A 21,707-nucleotide genomic window follows, 5' to 3' on the forward strand; every position below is an offset into this window, starting at 1 on the left:
AGCCAACTGCTCTTCCACCCATCCCTTCCAACTGAGGGTTGATCTTCCATTATCTCTTTTCCCCCCTAATACTAGAGAAACTCATCACTAAGAACAATCTAGTCCCAGGTCAGATACTCCCTCTGAACCTGACAAAGAATAAGCCAGTATCACGAAGTTTTACACTGGATGGGATCATTTTATGGTAGTAAAGTTCTCAGATAAACACAAAGTTCTCCTTTGAAAATAAGTAAACAGCAGCTCTGCCTTTGCCAGTCATCATTGTTAAACAGCATGTTTGGCATTTCCAAAAGGAAAATCATAATTTCCTAAAAATTAAAGCACTGCCAACAAACTACTTTGCTTAGGTGGGTTTGCAACACCAACCCTTCTGAGAAGAACCAATATCATATTTCCTAAATGAAAATATAATGAAAAGACGACACTTGTTAAAAAGGCCATACTGGCATACCATGCTGACAGATCTGCAAACACACACTGGAGTAGGTAAGCTGCAGCTGCTGCACAGCCACACAGGGAGTTAGTTAGGATTGGGCCGTTGGCCACAATTCACTTTCTTTAGATCTACCTATGAGAGGGGTCTCTATTATAATTGATCAAAGAATAACTCCAGATATTTCTCTATTATTAAAAATCTGTTATGAAGGGAGGCTGGCATATTTATCCCCAGCATCTACAGTCTAACAGAGTGGAGCATACAGACTTGGAGGTGCATGGATTGGGATGCCATAACAGTGGTTTGATTCAGCCTCATGGTCCAATGCTGGATGGGTAAGTTTGAAGAAGTATTGACCCTCCAATCATAAACTTTAAAAATGCAGAAGCATTAAGAGAGGGTATAGCAGCTCCACCTTGCTCTACTCCTTCTCTTCACCAACCCTCCTTGCTATGTTATAAAAGAGACCATGCATGTGGCAGGAGGCAGACAAGAGGTGGGCAAAGGAACCACTGGGGAAGCAGAACAGGAGGTATTGAATTCTCTTTTGCCACTTCAGCCTGCAGAGGAACCGGCATGGCCTCCAGGTTGACAGCTGGTAATCTAAGGATCCTTGGTCTACACCTCCCTAGAAAACCCTGCCTCACAAACCAGAGAACTAACAGCAACAACTAAAGTCACACGTCTTTGGGAAAACAAACTTTTTGCTATCATTTATTTGGGAAACAAAGCAGCTCTGCAGTCATCAGGCATTCACATGACTATTGTCTCATTGAATGGTTTCAAAGGGATATTCCTCATGGGTGTTGAGAAATGGTGTGTACTGTACTGTACCAGAACAGTTTGTTCTTGTTTCCCCATTGCAGGTCTTTCTGCATTAATAGCTCCACCTTCTCCTCCTCTGGAGATTCTGTGGGAGAAGGAGAAGGGAGGAGCTGGCTAAGTGTTTTTATGATTCTCCTTGTTCTATGTTTAATATGGAATGTAAACACCATACTCTGTAACCCCTTCTTGCTTTCCTATGCAATGAGCTACCCATTTAATCAGAAAGGGCCTGTGCAAACACTTGAAATACAGGCCTACGCAAGCAAATAGTTCTGAGAAAAAGGGTTCTTAGAAAGCCTGGCTAAGAGCCATCACCCAAGTTTATTTCATTTCAGGTTCAACCATATGTGTCCAATCTCAGAGAGTATAAAATTAACTAACCCAAGGTTACTGTAGCAACACGATTGTAGCACTTTCAGGGTCATGCATGGCTTGCAGGGAATTAAAGCTTGTCCTTTGACAAACTGAAAATTTTACAATGTGGTTGTCTAGAGGAGCATTTGTCACTTGAAGTTAACATCTGGAAAAATGACATTAGATGCAATCAAACATTTTGGCAAATTGCTACATGCCTTAGGATACTGAAGAGTGCTAATTATCATCACAGGGCCCAATCCAACGTTCCAACACCCTTGCAGCTGTGCCAAAGAGGCATCCTGTGGAAAGGGGGGCACTCACAGAGGCCTCCACATGGTAAGAGAACAATTGTCCCCTTACCTTGGGACTGCATCAGCACTGGAAAGTTGGATAGGATTGGGTTCAAAGACGTTCTATTTCATCAGGTTCACACACTGTAAAGGATCAGAATTCACATCTAACTCAAATCACAAAAGTTCTTGATAGATTAGGAAACCCAAACATTAACAAGCACAGCCCTGAACTATCAGTACAAGTTTTCAGAATGTCTCTTGAAACAACTCAGGACAGAGTTGAAAATAGGCGAGGTGATAATTCAGGCTTGATTACTTGGCAAAAAATTTTCACCCTGTAGGCAAGTATCTACAGTAATTGTGAAATTGTATACATCTGACGAAGGGAATGTTTAACATCCCAATTTTTTATACTTCAGTCTCAAACACATGCACAGGTAAGAGATACAACATCTTGCAGTCAGGCAAGATGAAAAGCACTGTTTGGTTCCTTCCTTAAGACCTAATCCTATCCAACTTTCCTGAGCCAATGTGCTGCATCCTGCTGTGGACGGGCAGCCAAAAAGGCATCCTCAAGGTAAGGAAACCAGAGTTGCATGGTGGTTGCATCAGTGATGGAAAGTTAGTTAGGATTGGGCATTCAATCTTTTATAAGAAAAATCCATCCAGAGGCATCTATTGAGTACTGTGGTTTCAGCAACTGAGCAGCAGTTGTTAAAGTTAGGGGGAAGGGGAAGTATCACCATCTATTACTGTGTGTAAAATTCACATTCCAGCACCATTTCTCTATTTTGTAAGCCTTATTTCCGTTCTTGATTATGAGCTATACGAGTTGTTTTGAAAGAAATAGCAGTATTTTTGTTTGAGGAGGGAGCGTTTAAGAGGGTCCTTTTTGCTCATTTGCATCACCTAATGTTGCATTTATTTAATCTTTTTTAATGAAGCCTCAGCTTACAAGGATCTCCCTTACCAAGACTTATTGTATTTTATCAGGATTGCTATGATCAAAAATACCAAAGTTTATTAATAACAAAGACCAGAAAAAGACCTCTTATAAATCTTTTCCTACTGAAATGTACAGTAGATGACCACACAAATTTTGAACTGCAAATTGCTTCCAGTTTCATACAACTATGTGGTTAGCATGCAAAGCTGTGTGACTCAATGGAGGAGCTTTCTTACTGAAGACTTTTATTCAGGTAAGTGGTCAGCCACAGACTTCTGTAAGACACTATAAAAAGCTGAAGCAGCAGCAGGCTGCAGGAGAAGATCACTATGAAGCAATGTACACTTAACATGCTGCACCAACAGAGAAAAGGATCAACGTAATGATGTATGAGGAGAGGTTTTTCCATCCTTTTGCCAAAAGGAAGTAATAGCTACAAACTGAGATTTTAAAGCCAGCAGCAGCATTAAAATTGAACTTCGGGAGTTTTGCAACTTATAATTTAAGGTCAACCCACCACATACATCACTGATACTTTAAAAACAGAGATGTTACCATCATGGCAGCTCTATTTCACAACTAGTTCAGCACCTACCAACTGCTGGGTTGATCAGAGGTCACCGAATCCATGAATGCAAAATTCAACTCCTTAACAGAAGATGCACATGGGTGAAGGGAGCTGAACGTTCCCCAGCATGAGCTTCATCACTTCATGCACTTTTCCCTCCAGTTTACATCACTTCAGGTATGAGTGAAAGGTCAAGAGAAATATTGGTTGCTCCGAACACCCAAAACAAGATGAACTTACTGAGTAGAAAGGTGGGATTTGGGATCTCTGTCCTTATTAGAACTCCCACACCTGTAGAACTTCTACACATTCACAATTACTGTGGATCAGAAAGCATGCCAAAGTTGAATATGCTAACTATATACAGAGCCAGTGAAATGTTGGTGGCGATTTTAGGAATGTTGCTTCAAGCATGCCAAAGTTGAATATGCCTTACAGAGGAGTAAAGGGATTTAAAACACCCTTCCCACCCACCCACCCCCCGAAGCCTCCCAATCCACAAACACCCACCTTTGCGGGATACAGCACACTCCAGGATAGATGCATCAATGAGGGGGAAAGATAGGATTAGTCTGTCTGTAGTTCAAGAGCCACTTTTCCTTATAGCAACTAAAGCACGTGCGCCCAAAATTTTTAATTCCATGAAAAATGTGCATGTTCTCCTTTTGGGAAGTTCGGCTGTCACAACATATGCCAAGAGAACGTGTGGGTCATCAGTGGCATCGAGAGGTGACAGGCAGAATCTAGATATCCTAACCACAATAGTCGCAGATATCCCTTAAGCCAGGATCTAAGCCCCATTACACTTTGAGTAAGTACAGTAGCTACTCTGTGTGTAAGTTGACCGTGACACCGATTATCTCAATAGCAAAGACTAAACAGCTTTCCTATCTCTTCAAGGGAAACAGGCCATGCCACATCATCTTGCAGGAGAATGGAGACACCCCAAAGGTGAGTCATACATGGCTTTGTGATAATGTTCTTGGTGGCAATGAAAAATTGACCCTTAAAAAAATGCACTGTAGAATTTCTGCTTCCAGACACCTAGAAGAGTCGTCTAACAGATTTCTTCATTTGCTCCACTACTATTGAATATGACAAGTAACAAGATACTTGTCTCTAATGAGAATGTGTGACAGTGGGAAGGAAATTGCTGATGCAATTTCTTATCAGCTTGTGAAGGAAATTCAGTGGCACAGTTGGGGTGTGTGGAATGTGCCCTAAGCTAGCAGCCTTCAACTATTTCAGACCAAGGTCTAGTTTAAAGCACAGTAGTAATTATTTATATACAACATATATTTCTTTTTCCGCTCTCCTAAAGACAGAAAACAAACACTAATCATTAGAATATTAGAAGAGGCTTGCTGGATCAAGCCAAAGGCCGATTTAGTCCAGCATCCTGTTTCCCAGAATGGCCTGCTTGTTGCCTCTTAGAAAACCATAAGCAAGGGTTTGAAGGCATACCCCTCTGTTCCTGTGGCTGCAATGCATTTGGTATTCAGAAGTATGCAGCCTCTGAACCTGGAGGAAGCACACAACCATAATGACTCATAGTCAAGGATAACACTTGTCTACTACGAATTTTTCCACTTCCCTTTTAAAGCCATCTTAGCCTATGGTCCTCACCACATTCTGTGGAAGTAAATCAAAACAGGAAATGCTGGCAATGCCAGTTTCGCAAACCAGGGGGGCATAACTCATTTCTGGATCCTGACCTAGTGTTGGTGCTGTATGATATTACTCAGATATAGAACCCAATAGCCTCTCAGCATGACCAAGAGGCATGCTGGTTACACAGCTATATGACACTTCCATGATCAGAGGCAGTGCACCACTGAACACTAATTGCTGAGAAGTAACAGCAAGGAAGGACCATTGCACTTTGTGCCCTGCCTGTGGGCTTCCCAGAGGCATCTGGTTGGCTTCCAGGGAAACAGGATGGTAACACAGACCAACCTTTTGTGTGATCCAGCAGGACTCTCATTTTGGTGTTAAGATGGCCTAATGCTTTCTCTTTCTATGCCACTGTACAATATGTAGTCTAGACATTATTCAGTTTGTCTATATGCAAACCACACTGGGCAACATCACTAGTGGTCAAAATTTTGGAAAGCTTTTGAAAAACAGTAATTTCATGCAGAATGTAATGAAACATGTCAAAATGTCTGTATTCTACTGAAAGTCATGGCTAATTAACCAGAAAAGAAAACACAACTGCCTTATGTAACAAAAAGTGATTTTCTTAACTCAAAACTGACCAATGAGACCAATCCATGAACAAACTAGGTGGTGTTATGACACAACAGGAAACCAATAAGGTGTCAGTATGAGTCAGCTCTCATTTCCAATTACCAGAGCCTACTAGAACTGTTGTCCAGTTGTGCAAGTGTCATCAAGTTGATCACTGGTTTTTAATTGGTTACTGATTTGTTGGGTCACCTGTAAAGTTATATAGTAAAATAAATAAAGTTAATGGGGGTTACACCAACCCTAGTGATGCTACTTCAGCTTGTGCATATATTATTATTTATTCTCTATGTTCCAATACGGGAGAGGTCCAACATGGGGGTGATGCAAAGAGACCTTGCACTGGATGACACAAATCCTAGTGACACCTCTGCTGTTATTGCAACTAGTTTCTCCAGAGCAGCCTTTAGATAACTGTTAGATGTCAGAACACTTGCACCAATTATTATTATTAACAGTATTTATATACTGCTTTTCAACAAAAAAGTTCACAAAGCAGTTTACAGAGAAAAACAAATAACTAATGGCTCTAATGGCTCCCTGTCCCAAAAGGGCTCACAATCTATAAAGATGCAAAAGAACACCAGCAGACAGTCACTAGAAAAGACACTTCTTGTTTGTGCTGGAGTGAGGCAGGCCAGTTACTCCCCCCCCCCCCGCTAAAAAGAGGAGCACCCACTTGAAGAAAGTGCCTCTACCCGGTTAGCAGAGGTTATTAAGAACACCAATGTTCTTAATATGCTCACAGTGTTCCGTTTGTTTTTGTTTTGGTTCTTGCTGTCAGCAAATGTACTAATAAAGAGGCAGGAGGCAATCTCTCGAAGCTAAAATAGAGGTACACTGCTGACAGGTTTAGAGAGAGTCCATTGCAGCAAACAGCACCTTTAAGGGCAAATGGCAACTTTGGGAGGCATTGGGAAGAGGGGGCTTTGACACTTCCCACATGCTACAGTCTAGACTGGGCCCTTCACAGTTATTTCAAAAGGAAAAATAAGTGTGAGAAGTGTGTATCATCTGGTTTAACCTTTGAAAGTCCTTGCCTACAGAGAAATCCAACTTGCCCCAACAAGAAAGCCTGCCTTGCAAATTGTGATCTCAGGGGGCACAGCCAAGAGTAGAGGAGATCCCTTCTTCCCTTTCCAAATCAGACTCCATCAGAGTAAGCTAAACACTACATAACAGCATGGCATAAAGATCTGTTTTCCTAGTTGGTTTCATATATTCTCTTTCTTTACCTCTGTCACCCTTATGCTGTTTGCCCTTCCATAGAATGCTTACATATTAAGACTTAAGGTTTACAGTTTAACTTTGCCCCATTTATACTGGGTTGTTCAAGGCAAGCTGCCAATGATGAACTAAAGAATTTTTATTTCCATTATCTCTCTTGGGTAATATCACTCACAAGCAAGGGCAGAGCTGTTCAGTCCAAAGCCTCAATTTTTCCATACAGGCTTGGTTAAGCCACAGGCATACTACAGCCTGTTGGATGCAGCAATATCTAATGGTGGAGCTTTCCCACCAGGAAACTTGTAAGAGAATCTTCAGCTTCCCAGAAATCAGGCCTTGAGGGAAAAGTTGCAAGGTTCAAATCTGCATGGCACACAAACAACTACCAGCAAGAGTCCCACTGAGAAGAGGAACGTAAGCTGCTATAGTGGCAAAAAAGACTAGATTACAATTTTGCCATACACAAATGCAATTCTGCATGTATAAAATTTATTTGGGAGGGGCTGTAGTGTGGGGTAATGGAGCACATGCAGATGGTTCCAGATTCAATCAACTCCAAGCACAGGTGGAATAAAGTCCCATCTGACACCCTCGATAGCCCGATACTCAGGACAGACAGTACTGGAGATCAACCAATGGTTCAACTTGGTAGATGGCAGCTTCATTTGTGAACGTGGATGCAGAAAAATCACAGTAGTGCTGAAGAACACAATATTTCAAAGTAGAGATTTTCATTTTTAAAAAACCTACTCCTAGCTCTTATGATGGGGAACATATACTTAAAAGTCTCTGTGGGGAGAGATGAAAAGCCTCAGAACAAGATGAAATTTGTGAAAAAGTTTTCCAGCGGCCGGAGTGTCAGGCTTCAGTGCCCAATATATGTGCTCTCCCCCACCAACTACCAGAACAGAATTAATGTAAATGTAAATTTTCTCAATTTGTGTAAATCTGTATAACATGCAGCTTATTGAGGAAATCATTTACTGTTCCTAGCACAGAGGCTAGAATGCAAAGCCTTAAGCATTCATTTTACAGAGAGGATCAGGGTCCCTTGATTAAGGACAAGTGTCCCAATTAACAGAAGACCTAGAACTGTCTGAAGGCATTTCTCAATCTAGATTCCTTGAATTAAAAAGCCTAGAAGAGACATCTAGTCGAATCCACTTGATACAGAAGAGAGTAATCCATCCACCCCCAGATCATCATACAATATGCTCATTATAGGTATATCAAAAAAATTTGAAATGACCCACCCAACAAGTCAAACAACCCATTCCAAGGGAAAGATAAGAACTTAATATATAGATGTCAACCTGATATGCACATCTATTTAATGGTGATTACTTGATGGATGTCTCTTGGAGCTATTAAATGTTATAAGTCTTTCTTAAGATACATTCTGACAGAATCTAAATTCCAGAAAGGAGTGTGGCAACTTCCTGCAGCAAGCCCTATGTAAATTGAGCAACACAACAAGCAAAGGGCTAAACTTCCCTCCTCGTTTTCAGAACATCAACTTCATCTAAGGACTGAATAATACTGAGAACAGCTGGACCACTTGGTCACAACACTCCCAAGAGGTACTGAGCATCTAGAATAAAATATAGTAAGACTTTGGTGGCAGGGATGCATAGGGAAGGCCTTTCCTATAGTACCGTAATTAAAGAAAAAATAGCTAACAAGATATGGTAGACCTCAGAAAGGCAGCCTCTTCACCAACACATTTCATGCTGATGTTTCCTACTCCTCTGTTTTTAGAAAGTGTGTTCTTGTCTCTCCTAAAACAAAACACAAATAAGGCTGATATGAAATGTTACCAAAACTTAAGCAAAAGCAGCAGTCTTGCTCCTAATGCATGGGTATCCCACTTGCCTATGTTCTTTGAAAGAAAATTAGCATATTACCTGTGCCAGCTAATACCTGTGGAAACACATGACAATCTCCTTTATTTAATAACAGCCATTTATAACATAGTACTGTAAAAAATCCCAGATGCAAGCACTAGACAAGAGGCAATCCCTATAACCAAGAGAACCTATGCAAGACATTTTCTACATTAAAAGGAAAACACTCAAATTATAAATACTTGCAAGTGGACACTACTAATATTCCAGATGGAATTTATGGAATTACTGCAGGAAGGACTGATGCCAACTGTCCTTAAAAAAAGCAGTAATAAATGCTTTTAAAGGAGGCTTTCACAACCACTAGCATTGGTAAACTAGAGGCCAGTTTCCAATGTTCCACTCTTATCCAAGATGACCAAACAAGCAGTGGCATACCAGCTCCAGGTGCTCTTGGATCAAGATGCTTTCTATCTATTACAATTTGGCTTCTGGCTGGGATAGAAACTGCTTTGATTACTCTGATAGAAAACAAACACAGGATGAGGGGTAGGAGCAGTACAACTCCGTTCTCCAGGATTTCTTGTCAACAGGTGTATTCTTCTGAACAGTATTCATAAGTTGGTAAGAGAAGGCACTGCTCTGAGGCAACTGTTTCTGCCTAGGGGGCTGGCTCTGGAAAATTGTACTTCTTTATACCACCTTCAGCATAGTAATTATCCTGTGGGTTTCCAGTGTTCCCTCTTGTTCCATCAAGCTTTTCAACATCTCACAGAACCACAGGAAGAGGTGACATGTATACACAGCTCTCTTTAGGCAACAGGTGTAGCAAAGTCCTTCATTAATGACTGTACAAGAATGAATATACTGAAGCTTAATCCAAACAAAGATGCTAATGGGGGCTTGTTCAACTGGATATACCCCTCTGTGATGGAATCCCATGTGCTGTTAGAGTAGGTTCAGCACTTAGGAACACGCCTGGGTCCAGCATTCGTTTCTGACACCAAGTTAACAGCTGCAGCCAAGATAGCCATTTTTCAATTTCTGCCAATTCTCCAGCTGTGCTTCTCTCTGGATACAAAATACTTCGCCGTTGTGTTCATACTGGTTACTTCTTTCCTGCTGCAACATAGTACAGTGGGGCTGCCCTTAAAACAGACAGAAACATCAACTGGTTCAAAATGCAGCAGCCCAGTTTTAAACAAAGTGGGACGCAGGGTGCATATAACACTGAACTTTTTTGATCTGCATGCTTGTTATCAGTTTGGTACAAATCAGTTAATGTGCTGGGCCTGGGATTCCTTGGAGAGCATCTTCTACTCCAAGGACAACCCACATGCATGCCCCTATCTGTGAATTATAAGTTGCTACTGCACTGTCACCATTGCCAGTGAACAAACTAGGACCAAAGTGATTTCAATGTTGACTCAAACCACACAACACTCTCCCAAGAAAGTTTTCTCAAGAGAGATCTCATGCTCATTTGAGCAGATTAGTAAAATGTCTCTCTTCTGCCAGAAGTCTAGCAGATCTGCAATCTTCTTGCAGGAGACCATGGTTTTTTACTCATTGCATTTTACCTATCAATGTTGCTAATAATTAGTACATACATTGGTTTAGTTTTAAGTCACCTTGAAGACAATTTTCAGTGGAAAGCTGGTATATCAACTTTCAGTATAAATAAATAAAAACAAACATGCACCATGCAAATGTTTCCTACAAGGTGCGAAATATGTTTGGAGCCAAGGTGGTCAAACAGACCAAGGAAAGTACTGCCAGATTCTACAGGAGGAAAACGGACATGGTGTAACCTGGTGGAAGATTCCTTCTCAGTGCACAAATATGAAGCTTGATTTTATTCACAGTGCCGAGCCATGAGATATCTTCTGACATCATTAGAGTTTTACTGCCACTTTGCCCCTTTACAAAGGCTCATCTCTAATTGTCACTGTTGACAAAGCCTAAGGAAGAGCAGCAATGAGCTTGCAAATGACAATCCCTCATTTCATATCAGCCTGGACAAAACATTCTGCTCACATAAAGCAGACTTCTTCAAAGGCTACATTCCCTCCTTTTCCTCAGAAACAGGCTTGATTAAATATTTGGTGGGGCTCCATTAGAAATGCCAGTTATGGCTGGTTAGCCTCAGGTAACCAGAGGAAAAATGCCATTGCTGATGTCACCCATACAAGGGGGTCTCCTGTCAAGTGGGGTTCTGTCTTGCAATCACATGGAAACTTACTCTATGACACAGACCTGATCACAGAGTAGCCACTGTTGAGTCCTGGATCAAGGCTGGAACAAACAGTCTCAAAGAAGAAACTAATAAAACTCTTCATAGATCCTCTTAAGCAAACCTTTCGGGAATGTCAAACATCTTTATCACACCAAGCAAACATGCAGCCTTCTCTATTGCAGAGCACCTGGGGTATGTGTGCAGGAATTCTCAATATGGAGAATGTCCTTATGTGCTTTTAGTGCTTTTGTTGTCTGTGTTAAAGATTAGTAATGCTTCAGGAGACTAATAAGATCCACTCCCCACCACCATAACTGGTTGCAGATGACAACAGTTTCTGGCTAAGCTTGGTTTTTAACATGGTTAAACATGATTTTTACATGTTCTTCGTTTTTAACATGAAGAGAGTCCCTTGAGTTGGCACACATGATATATATTGAGAGATACTTCTGACCCATCACTATACCATGGAAACTTGGCCACTTAATCTACCAACAAGTAAAAAGAGCATATTATAAAGAGCTTTGGCAGGTACAAGGATACACAGACAGACATCTGTATCCTCTAGTTCTAAGACAAGATGTTGAAACAAAGGGGTCATGGGCAGAAGCTGAGGTCTTTTAAGTGCTCCTCAGCCTAGTGAAGTCCATAGCCCTTGCACATTTTCTTTGCTTGGCAACACTGAAATTTCAGAAATCTGTAATATAAGGAGAATACCTGCACTACCTTACAGGCTTGTAGTAAACAAGATATTGTATGTCAATACAAATATATGAGTTGTAGCAACCACTTAAAAGTAAGTTGGATCTGACAAGTGGAATGCTGAGGGGCTAGCTAGTAAACCTGGCAGAGTGAAGAATTTCTTAAATAAAAGACCATCTCAGTTACAACCAACATGAGGTTGTGCTACGCTTGGAAAAGTACAACCAGGCAAGCCATTTATGCCACCAAGGCCACAGTGAGGGAAATCAAGTCTCAAGCTGCACAAACAAAGCTGAAAAGCTAGACATGGCCTTTACTTAACTGCATATCTTGAGATCTCCAATACAGATTCATTAGGGTCAAAAACAGAGACAACATGGAGGATTCATGGCAGGATCTCACATTTCCTTTAAATTTTAACACACAAGGGGACCTCAGATTTCAATTTGAGGGTTGAGGGAAAACAGGCATTTAACCCTTCCCCATCCATGCCAATAGGTCCAATCAGAAATTCCCCACACCACATCTGTTTTGGGTCTTAGTCAAAGTTCAATAAAGTGTTGGGGGGGGAGGAGCGAAAGAGAAATTTAACTCCAGATTAAGGCAATTTCTGTTATTCTTGGATTGGTGGTGCAGGCACTTCACTCTCACAGTTAATGCTATAAGACAGAATAAGAATCACTGTTAGTAACAAAAATACCACTTTTCTCCGACGCATTCTCGGCATCACCTGGCAGGACAAAGTTCCTAACAACACAGTCCTGGAACGTGCTGGAATCCCTAGCATGTATGCACTGCTGAAACAGAGACGCCTGCGTTGGCTTGGTCATGTCGTGAGAATGGATGATGGCCGGATCCCAAAGGATCTCCTCTATGGAGAACTCGTGCAAGGAAAGCGCCCTACAGGGAGACCACAGCTGCGATACAAGGACATCTGCAAGAGGGATCTGAAGGCCTTAAGGATGGACCTCAACAAGTGGGAAACCCTGGCCTCTGAGCGGTCCGCTTGGAGGCAGGCTGTGCAGCATGGCCTTTCTCAGTTTGAAGAGACACTTTGCCAGCAGTCTGAGGCAAAGAGGCAAAGAAGGAAGGCCCATAGCCAGGGAGACAGACCAGGGACAGACTGCACTTGCTCCCAGTGTGGAAGGGATTGTCAGTCCCGGATTGGCCTTTTCAGCCACACTAGACGCTGTGCCAGAATCACCTTTCAGAGCGCGATACCATAGTCTTTCGAGACTGAAGGTTGCCAATACAATACTTTACACTCTTCTGGTTCAAGTTCCAGGTGAGGCACAGCCAGGATACATCTTTCAAAAACTAGACAGAATAGCAGAGTAAGTGTTTTTCAAGGTTGGCCCATACATAATACTGCTACTGGAAATACGGTTTTGAAGCCACTGTTCAAAAACTGGGGCACGTCAGCAGGTACAGTACCTGACAATTCCATTACCATCTTCAATGCCCCCATTATCCACAAATTCTTCTGTGGCAAGGGTAGATAAATGAGGCATTTATGGCCTAGCAGCAGCTCACCCATATTGCACCAGACACTTACCTTTAAAGTCTGACCATACAATTGCAAGTGTTGCATGATGATTAAGTTTATGAGAGGATGCAATAATCTGGTGACCTCATAAGCATACTGGTTTCAGCACTACATCTGAGGCTGTACATTTTGTCATTCTGTGTCTAGCCTTTTTCCAAGGCAAACAATATCTTCTGTCAGCCAGCAATCAAGTCTCATCAATTCTCACAAGGGGTCTCAGAAAGTAAGACAGCATTTAAATATGCATATGCGCGTGCATGTGAAGGCAGTGCCCAGATTCATGTCTTTTGCCAAGAAACAAAGCTTGACCCATATACTGTACTGTAATCATGTGGTTGAGCTCCCACAGGGTAAGGGAAGGAGGTACCGTGAACTGGTACCATTAAGGGCATTGTCATAGAAAAAGGTACCATACTTTCCACACTTTCTAGCAAGAGATTGGGGACACAGCAAAGTCCTCCAGTAGAAAAGACAGATATTCAAATGTAGATTGCTGCTTGCCATGCACACAAGATCTAAAGGCTAGAAATTCCTCAGCCATTTCCCACCATAATAAGACAGTTATTGCCTTGGATTCAGAGAAATCTGGGATGTGTTAAGGCATGCAGTGTCAGTAGTAAAGAGAAGTCAGTTTCAGTGGAAAAATCAGTGAGACTGCCTGGTATTCATACCTTTAGAGCTAATGTATGTACTGGAAGACCCTTGTTAGCAATGTTGTCTGTAATTGCAGAGTGGCAATTGGCACTTAAAGGAGTCTGAGTAAGGGACAGGTATTCACTTCTGAAAGGTTTCAGAAGCAGTCCCCAAACTACAGCCCACAGGTCACCATCTGTCCCATGAGCACATTTTGACCAGCTTGCTGAACCGAGCAGCATTACAAAGGCATGCTACTCCTCCCACTAATGATAATAATCATTTAAAACTTGCAAATGTTTTCTTTTATTGTGAAAATTCTTTGAGTTATAAGGTGTGTATATTATTTGCTATAGCTGAGCAACTCTGGGCCACCATAGGAGCAAGACAGTGATGCGACTCTGGCAGCTAGAACCCTTCTCTATAAAAACCAAACAAAGCAATAAAAACAAAGGACATGAGGACTACATAATTAGTTGCTATTTTCTTAACACGAATGCCCTGAAGTCTTCATTAAAAAGACTTGCAACACCAAAGGTGCTAATTTAAGCATTCAAACTTCCACCTGCAGTAGCTCAGGCAAGCCAAACCTCCAAAAGCATATCACCCACCCAATCTGACTCTTACAAAACCAGTTTTCTAAAAGGACCAATTCCAGTGTTTACTTCCTCTAGAAACAAAGCATTCCCAGTGTTAAGTCATATTCGCACGATGCAGTGTGTGATATTCACACGATTTAGCTAGAAAAGTCTTTGGATATGAGCTGGCAACAATCAAATCAACAGCTTACAAAAGCATAATCCAGTGTGTGTGTTTTTCTCCATTCTAGTTTACTGTGTCTCCTTCCACAGAAAGGAAGTCTATCCCTCCTTCCTGAAGAAAAAGTGTAACGCCAAACTTGGTCCTACTGTACACCTAACACTGCTGAGTGCAAGTATTGTTTAGGCTACATTAAGTGAACTTTCTAACACCTGTTGGTCTCCAGGTTTACAGAAATCCATGATTCATTTTAATTGTGGATTCTCAACCATAAGGTACAATTAAAACAAGAGTCTTATTCACAGCACTTCCAGTTTGACTGGTATTTACAGGGAAAGGTCTTGAGCTTCAAAGCAGTTCAAGAGTTTATCCTGTAACCAGTAAGTCCTGCTATTCCTTGGAAAACTCAAACTGCATATGTGGGAGTAACAAAGGAAACTATCCATTAGTCTCATTCACGTCACAGGTTTTATTTTTAATTAGCATAATTACTTGTTACCCAAATTTTATATCCTGTCTATTCACATTTTAGACTCCATGAAAATCAAACATTTTGGTCCCATTTGCCATTACACATGCCATTACATTACACATTACAGATGTACCCCATCCAAAAGAGGATGTCTAGTTAATGTTTGCTAGGGAATCTAGGCAATAGAGAAAAAGGGACCAGATATTAGCCTGCCAGCAAGAGTAACACAAGTAGCCTCTCACTGATAACACTAAAGAGATATAACGTAAAAGGCATTTGCCTGGCACAGCAGCAATGGAGCACTTGGAACCCAGCTGTTCAGAGGGTGACAGAGGCTCAGAAGCAACTCTAACTCTTCAGCAATATTATTATTATTAACAGTATTTATATACCACTTTTCAACTAAAAGTTCAATATCTTACCACACTGCCTCCCAAATAACCCCTGGGGGCCGGGGGATAAGATTAGGCCCTCAGTTTGGCTGTACTTGTCTTAAGAGGCTACTAAACAGCCACCTGGTAGATGGGACTCGTTAGCCTGGAAGGCAGCTCATCTGAGAGAAGGAAAATTCTGATCCCAAACCTCCACTGCCTTGTGGCTACATCCAGTTATGGAAAAGGCTTCAGGAGTCAGACTCGAGGCAAAATCCGGAGCCGGACTCCCTGAGGCAGTTCATGGCTGGTCACGTTCTGGCAACTCCTGCGACGCCGCTCGAACCAACCGTATTGGCTTCTGCCTTTCTATTGGACCATTTCAGCGACGTGGAGAGGGGGGATTTGCTGCATGGGTAACAGTCTACCCTCCATATCTACTTAGGCTTTGCGCACTGGAGAGGACACTCTGTTCCAGAACCACCATTCAGAGCACGATACCACAGTCTTCCGAGACTGAAGAATGTCAACAAGGCCTCCCAAATAGAAAGTCTGTACCCAACTTACAACAGATATTTGCTAGAACACTTGCTTGCACTAGTGCTTAGCTGTGCATAATTTCCCATTTGAGGTACAGAATTTATCATTTTTATTGTATTTATTGAAACATTTGTAGCCTGTCTATAAGGCCCCCTATCTTGGCCAGCAAAAATCTGAAATACAACACAATGAATACAAACACAAACTGAGAATATATGCATCTAAAGGCCATTTCACACATGACGACTAAGTGTTACTTTCTTTCAAGGGTATATCCTTGTCAAATCTGTATTTGCTGCCACATAGCGTGTAAAACGGCCAAGACTTTTATTGCGATCTGTATCTATGCCACATCTTATGATTGTCAACTCCTTTCGCAACAGATTCCTCTGGTTTGAATGGGTTTCATTGATTGAAAGATTTATCAGGTGCAGCTTTACTCCATGACTACAGTTCTGAAGTGGGAAACAATGCTAAAAGATGTTCTAATCATCACATAGCCAGGACCTGGCTTGAATCAAACCCAGTTCCAAGTCTGCTTAACCATGGATCTATTCTGGCATATTTGGAGAAGGGTTATGACTTGGGGGACACACAGAATCCAATCGTGTAATCCCTGGGGAAAAAAATCTATATCACAGCTCAGACCCTGCATTCCAGTTCACAAAGGACATGAGCCTTTGAGGAAACAAGGGAAACGTCTTGTTTCATTACAAATTAATTACAGTATGTCTTGTTTCATTACAAATTACAGTACGTCTTGTTTCATTACAAATTAATTACAGTATGTGATTTAACAGGAATGAGGCCCAACAGATTTGCACTATAATCCCTGTTCTAGGACTGCATTCTTTCCAGAGCAAGAGGCAAGAGGACTGATCCAGGTCCACACAGCCTATTCTTTGAGATGCAAAATGCCTTAGAACCTTGCCTTCTTCTTGCCCCTTAAAAAAAAAAAAAACTGTTGAGAGTGGAGACCACTCTGGAACCACACACTGAATTTGAGGTTAACAACTCCTCAAGGCAGGAACTACTGTAGATGTGTAGGTGGTACTCAATATTTTGATAGCATTCCTCTCACATGACTTGATATAAATGACATGACTTGTTCCAGGTTTAAAAAAAAGGAAGTCTGAGTCATAGTTTAATAGCACCTACCTCCTCCCACACAAAAGGAAGACACAGGACCAACTGCAAGTAAGAGCAAATTATGTAGGCTGTGAACTGTAGATTCATACTTTGTTCCACAACTTCCAGCAAGCAGAGTTTTGGTAAACTTTCCAATAGTTCAAGGTGCCAGGTGTCAAAGCGGACTCCACAAATAAAAATTTTATGCACTAGACAAACAATCTGTCTTCATTCATTGTCATATGTTGAGAATTCATTTCAATTAAGCTTAACTCACATATTAAGATCAGTGATTCCCACAATAATTAGTTGGCATTACAAGTTAATGTGACAGACGTAAAAATGGACTGTTCTAGTGGACTGTTCTATTGTTCTAGTGGGCAGGGCATGTTGGGCTGCACAGGCACCATATTTCAATTTTCTGTGGTGCACTTGCAGCCCAAAACACCCTGCCCATTAGAGCAGTCCAAAAATGGAACATTTTTACGTCTGTCACATGAACCATGAAACACATTAACAGGCAGTACCACAGCAAAGCAAACCATGCAAGCAATGGAATGAGGAGTGTACTGCCTTCCCACAGCTGAACCTCCTGGATTGAGTAAGTGGTGTTGGGGGTAGGGGGAAAACAGTGACAACAGCAACAGCCACAGACCAGTCTGAAAATGGGGCATTTGCCCTTGGACAATCCTCAGACTGAGAGAAGGGGGACACATCCAGTTTTGTGCATCTACCACTTTATGTAGAAAGATCCCATACTAGTTCCAAGCCTATCAAAGCACCCCTTAGCACAACAGCACCCACCAGACAGGGGACACCTGATCCAGTCCCTGCCAGTCTTCCCCTCAGAAACAAGTAAATTTCTGAGTCATTAGAATTTAACTGCCTCAGAGAAAGAAATGGGAATGCATCAAGCAAGGAGGAGGTGGCAAAGGAGACTGGGAAGACCACAGGAGATGGGGAAGAGTTCAGGTGTGGCTATTCTATAGGAAAATAAGGCAATGTACAAACACAACTATAGATATTGCCTTTATAGAATATTTGTACCAAAGCACAAGTTTGGGACAAAGGTATTAGACACTCCTTACATTCATCCTCTGTGTCAAAATAGCCTCTGAAATAATGAGAATACTTGGATATGCATATTGCAGTGGCACCCTGATTTTTAGTTGCTATTATATTATTATAATTATAATATATAATGTTAGTGCAGACATTATCACAGACAGCTAACCTCTGCAGTTAACAGCTTTGCCAAGAGATGTGCTGGTATGAGGAGCATTATACAGATTGAGTATCCCTCATCTGAAGTTCTTGGAATCAGAAGTGTTTTGGATTTTTTTGGAGGCTTCTGCAAGGTTACAGTTTTGCAGTGCATGCATGCCTCCATCAGAAGGTTGCTGCACCAACATCCACAAGACTTTCTGCCAAGGAACAGGACCCAGGTAGGTAAAAACTTTGCTTTCTGCCATCTACCTTGGCAGCTGCTTTCATGCATTTCTCTGTCTGGAGCCTGCCCCCAGCAGTGCGTGCAACCCTTCTACCCTCATTAGACAGATACTGCATCCCAAGGTGCTGTTTTGCTCAGCTGGGTACATGAAAGCAAACTTCACTCTGCTTGGGGCGTTGAAGTGGAACTAGCCAAGTCAGATTCTGGATTTTGGACAAGGGATACTCAACTTGTTTCTACAACAAACACAGAGAAGATCACAGGTTCTACTTCTGTGACTAAACAGACAGTGCGGTTGGATGATTAGAGTACTGAACTAGGAGCAAGGAGACCAGGGTCAAATCTCCACTCAGCTATGAAGACTACATATCTCAGTCTAACCTACTTCAGAGTTGTTGTGAGGATAAAGTTTTAAAAAATTCCATTCCAATTAACTTTTTAAAGGGCAGAGAGCGCCCCCTGTTGCACATTCTGCTCTTTTTAATTTAGGTGTTTTGAGAGCCAGAAAAGAGCAGAAAATCTAGCCTATTGCTCATGTGGTCTTATTTGTATTCTAGGTTCAAGAAGAGAAACGTAGAGGGAAAAACAAAACACATCATAGTTATGAAAGTAGTACAGCTCTGACTCTGAAATCTAAACGCTATATTCCAGCATATTTTAGAAGCCTGTTTTATAGAAAACTACTTCATTCTTTTCTCGACTGCCCATTTTCGCACTTGGAAAACAGTTCGGCATTTAAATGGACAGCACTTGTTTTGAGCTTTTCTTTTTTATCTTAAACACTGAAAAATCACATTTTTTATCTTAACCACTGGAAAAAATACTCAGAACAAATACTTTTGTGACCAACGCACACAAATATTTACACACACACCAAAACACCAAGTGACACATCAGTGGCATGCCTGGGGAGGGGCAATACTTGACACACGCACTGCTGACTGGACGGATTTAGAGTCTGACTCAAAATAAGACATTTACCTATATATCGAAAGGAGTCATTCATGGGCTGGTATGTGTGTGGGTTGTGGGTGCTTGGGCACCTCACCCAAGTGGCAGTGCTACTTTATGAAGGACTCTGGTGGGGAGGCTCTGCCTCCCCTGCCTCACTGTGTGTGGGTTAGGGATACTTGGGCACCTCACATGGCAGCAGTGATGTTTAAAGAACTCTGGTGGGGAGGCTCTGCCTCAATGGATGTGCGCTGTGGGTACTTGGGCACCTCACACGGTGGTGTTGCTTTTTGACAGACTCCGATGGGGAGGCTCTGCCTCACCTGCCTCCCAACCCACTGCCCAGCCCCTCTATGCATACAGAGCACATGGGACTGTGGGTGCCTCTTTTCTAAGGACTGGATGGGGAGGCTCCCTCCGCACACCCCTGTTCCTATGTCCCAGGAGGAGTCATTGGCACTTGTTCTTCCGGGTTTGTGCATCTCCCAGCTACGCACACAGGACGGGGGGCACCTGATCCTCCGAAAGCCCACTGCAGCGCCCAGGGCCGAGGCAGCGGGAGGCTGACAGCGCCTCCACGCAGCCGGGGGGCCAGGAGGACAGGGCTCCTGCGCCCACGTGCCCCGGCAGGGGCCCAGGGCGGCTGCCTTCCTTACCCAGGCAGGCTCCCGAGACGAGAGCGGTGGCCGTGAGGGCTCCGGCCGACGCGCCGTAGACGGTCTTGGCGTTGGCCACCAGGAAGGGCGCGCGCTCCTGCAGGCAGCTGGCGACGCCGATGTGGTAGACCCCCAGGAAGCCGCAGCCGGCGAAGGAGATATTCCAGGTGGAGCCGAGCGGGAACATCGCCGCCGCCTCCCCGCGCGCCCCCGAGGCTGGCCCCGCTGGAAGGGAGGGGAGGGGAGGGCTGCGCGCCCGCACTGCTGACCGGTTCCCGCCGCCGCCTCCCTCACGTCACAGGGGGCTCCTCGCAGCCGGCTCCTCCCGCGCCTCCGCTCCCCGACAGCGGCCTGCCCCTGAGCGCCGCGGCCAGAAGGAAGGCGTTATATCGGGCGCTCTCCTGCCGCGGGGAGGAGCCGCGTGTCACAATCCGCCTCCCCTGACGCAGGCCGGCCGGCCGGCCCCGGCGCCGCGAATGGCTGCTGGGCCGAGGGGAGGAGTCGGGCCGCGGGCAGGAGCGCCTCGGGGAGGGCGCGGGCAGCTCTCAGCCAGCGGGCGCCAACAACCGGCGCCGCGGACTCCGCTTTCCTGGAAAGCCCGGGGCGCTCCCGGCGGCAGCCAATAGGGGCCTGCCTGCGCCCTGGACGCTTCTCTCCGCAGCGCTGAAGGGCTCCCCGCTGCTTTGCCGCCGCTGGTCTGGGAGGCTCTTTGTGAAGTGCAGCTGGAGGGGAGCCGGATGCACGCAGGGACACAGCGCCGCTGCCTCCAACCACCGCGGGGGAGAGGGAAGAAGAGCTGCAGCTCTGTCAGGCTGCCACCCTGGCCACACTTCCTGGGAGTAAGCCCATTGGCTATAAAGGCCTTACTTCTGAGTCGACAGGCATAGGGTTGGGCTCTCAGGCTGCCACCCTAGCCACACTTTCCTGGGAGTAAGCCCATTGACTATAATGGGCCTTACTTCTGAGTAGACATGCATAGGATTGGGCTCTCAGGCTGCCATCCTAGCCACACTTTCCTGGGAGTTAGCCCATTGACTATAATGGGCCTTACTTCTGAGTAGACATGCATAGAATTGGGCTCTCACGCTGCTGTCCTGTCCACACTTTTCTGGAAATGAGTATTGACTAGAATGGAACTTACTTCTGAGTAGACATGCATAGGATTGGGCTGTAAGTCCCACTTTCTATCATTGTTAAAAGCATATACAGCCTGTTAAAAGTACAGAGCTGTAACATTTCCCCAAATGCAGTCACATACCAGCATAGCATCAAGTTCCATATATTAAAAATAAATTATTGAAATGAATGGGGACCCACCTGAAGTTGGCTCACGACCCACCTAGTGGGGCCTGACCCACAGTTTGAGAAACACTGGTTAAAGGTATTGGCACTCTGCCCCCCCCCTTTGTATCTGCTCACCCCAGTTAAAGGGTATGTGGTATTTCTGCTGTGCAGGAGGAGGACCAGAGTGTAATGTGATTTCAGGGGTGGCGGTTCAGAACAGCAGAATGATAGGATGC

General features: G+C 43.5%; 1 protein-coding gene across 1 annotated transcript in view; it reads right to left on the reverse strand.

Annotated features, from left to right (window-relative positions):
• PNPLA2 (patatin like phospholipase domain containing 2) overlaps positions 1-20,582 on the reverse strand; it is a 52,302-nt gene extending 31,720 nt beyond the window's left edge. Inside the window, exon 1 of the mRNA XM_066610463.1 lies at positions 20,188-20,582. Within this exon, the coding sequence (XP_066466560.1) occupies positions 20,188-20,374 (187 nt within the window). The 5' untranslated portion in view covers positions 20,375-20,582. The remainder of the gene's footprint in view (positions 1-20,187) is intronic.
• Between the last annotated feature and the right edge of the window lie 1,125 nt (positions 20,583-21,707).

Source organism: Tiliqua scincoides, chromosome 1, assembly GCF_035046505.1.
Source record: "Tiliqua scincoides isolate rTilSci1 chromosome 1, rTilSci1.hap2, whole genome shotgun sequence".
Classification (NCBI taxonomy): Eukaryota; Metazoa; Chordata; class Lepidosauria; order Squamata; family Scincidae; genus Tiliqua; species Tiliqua scincoides.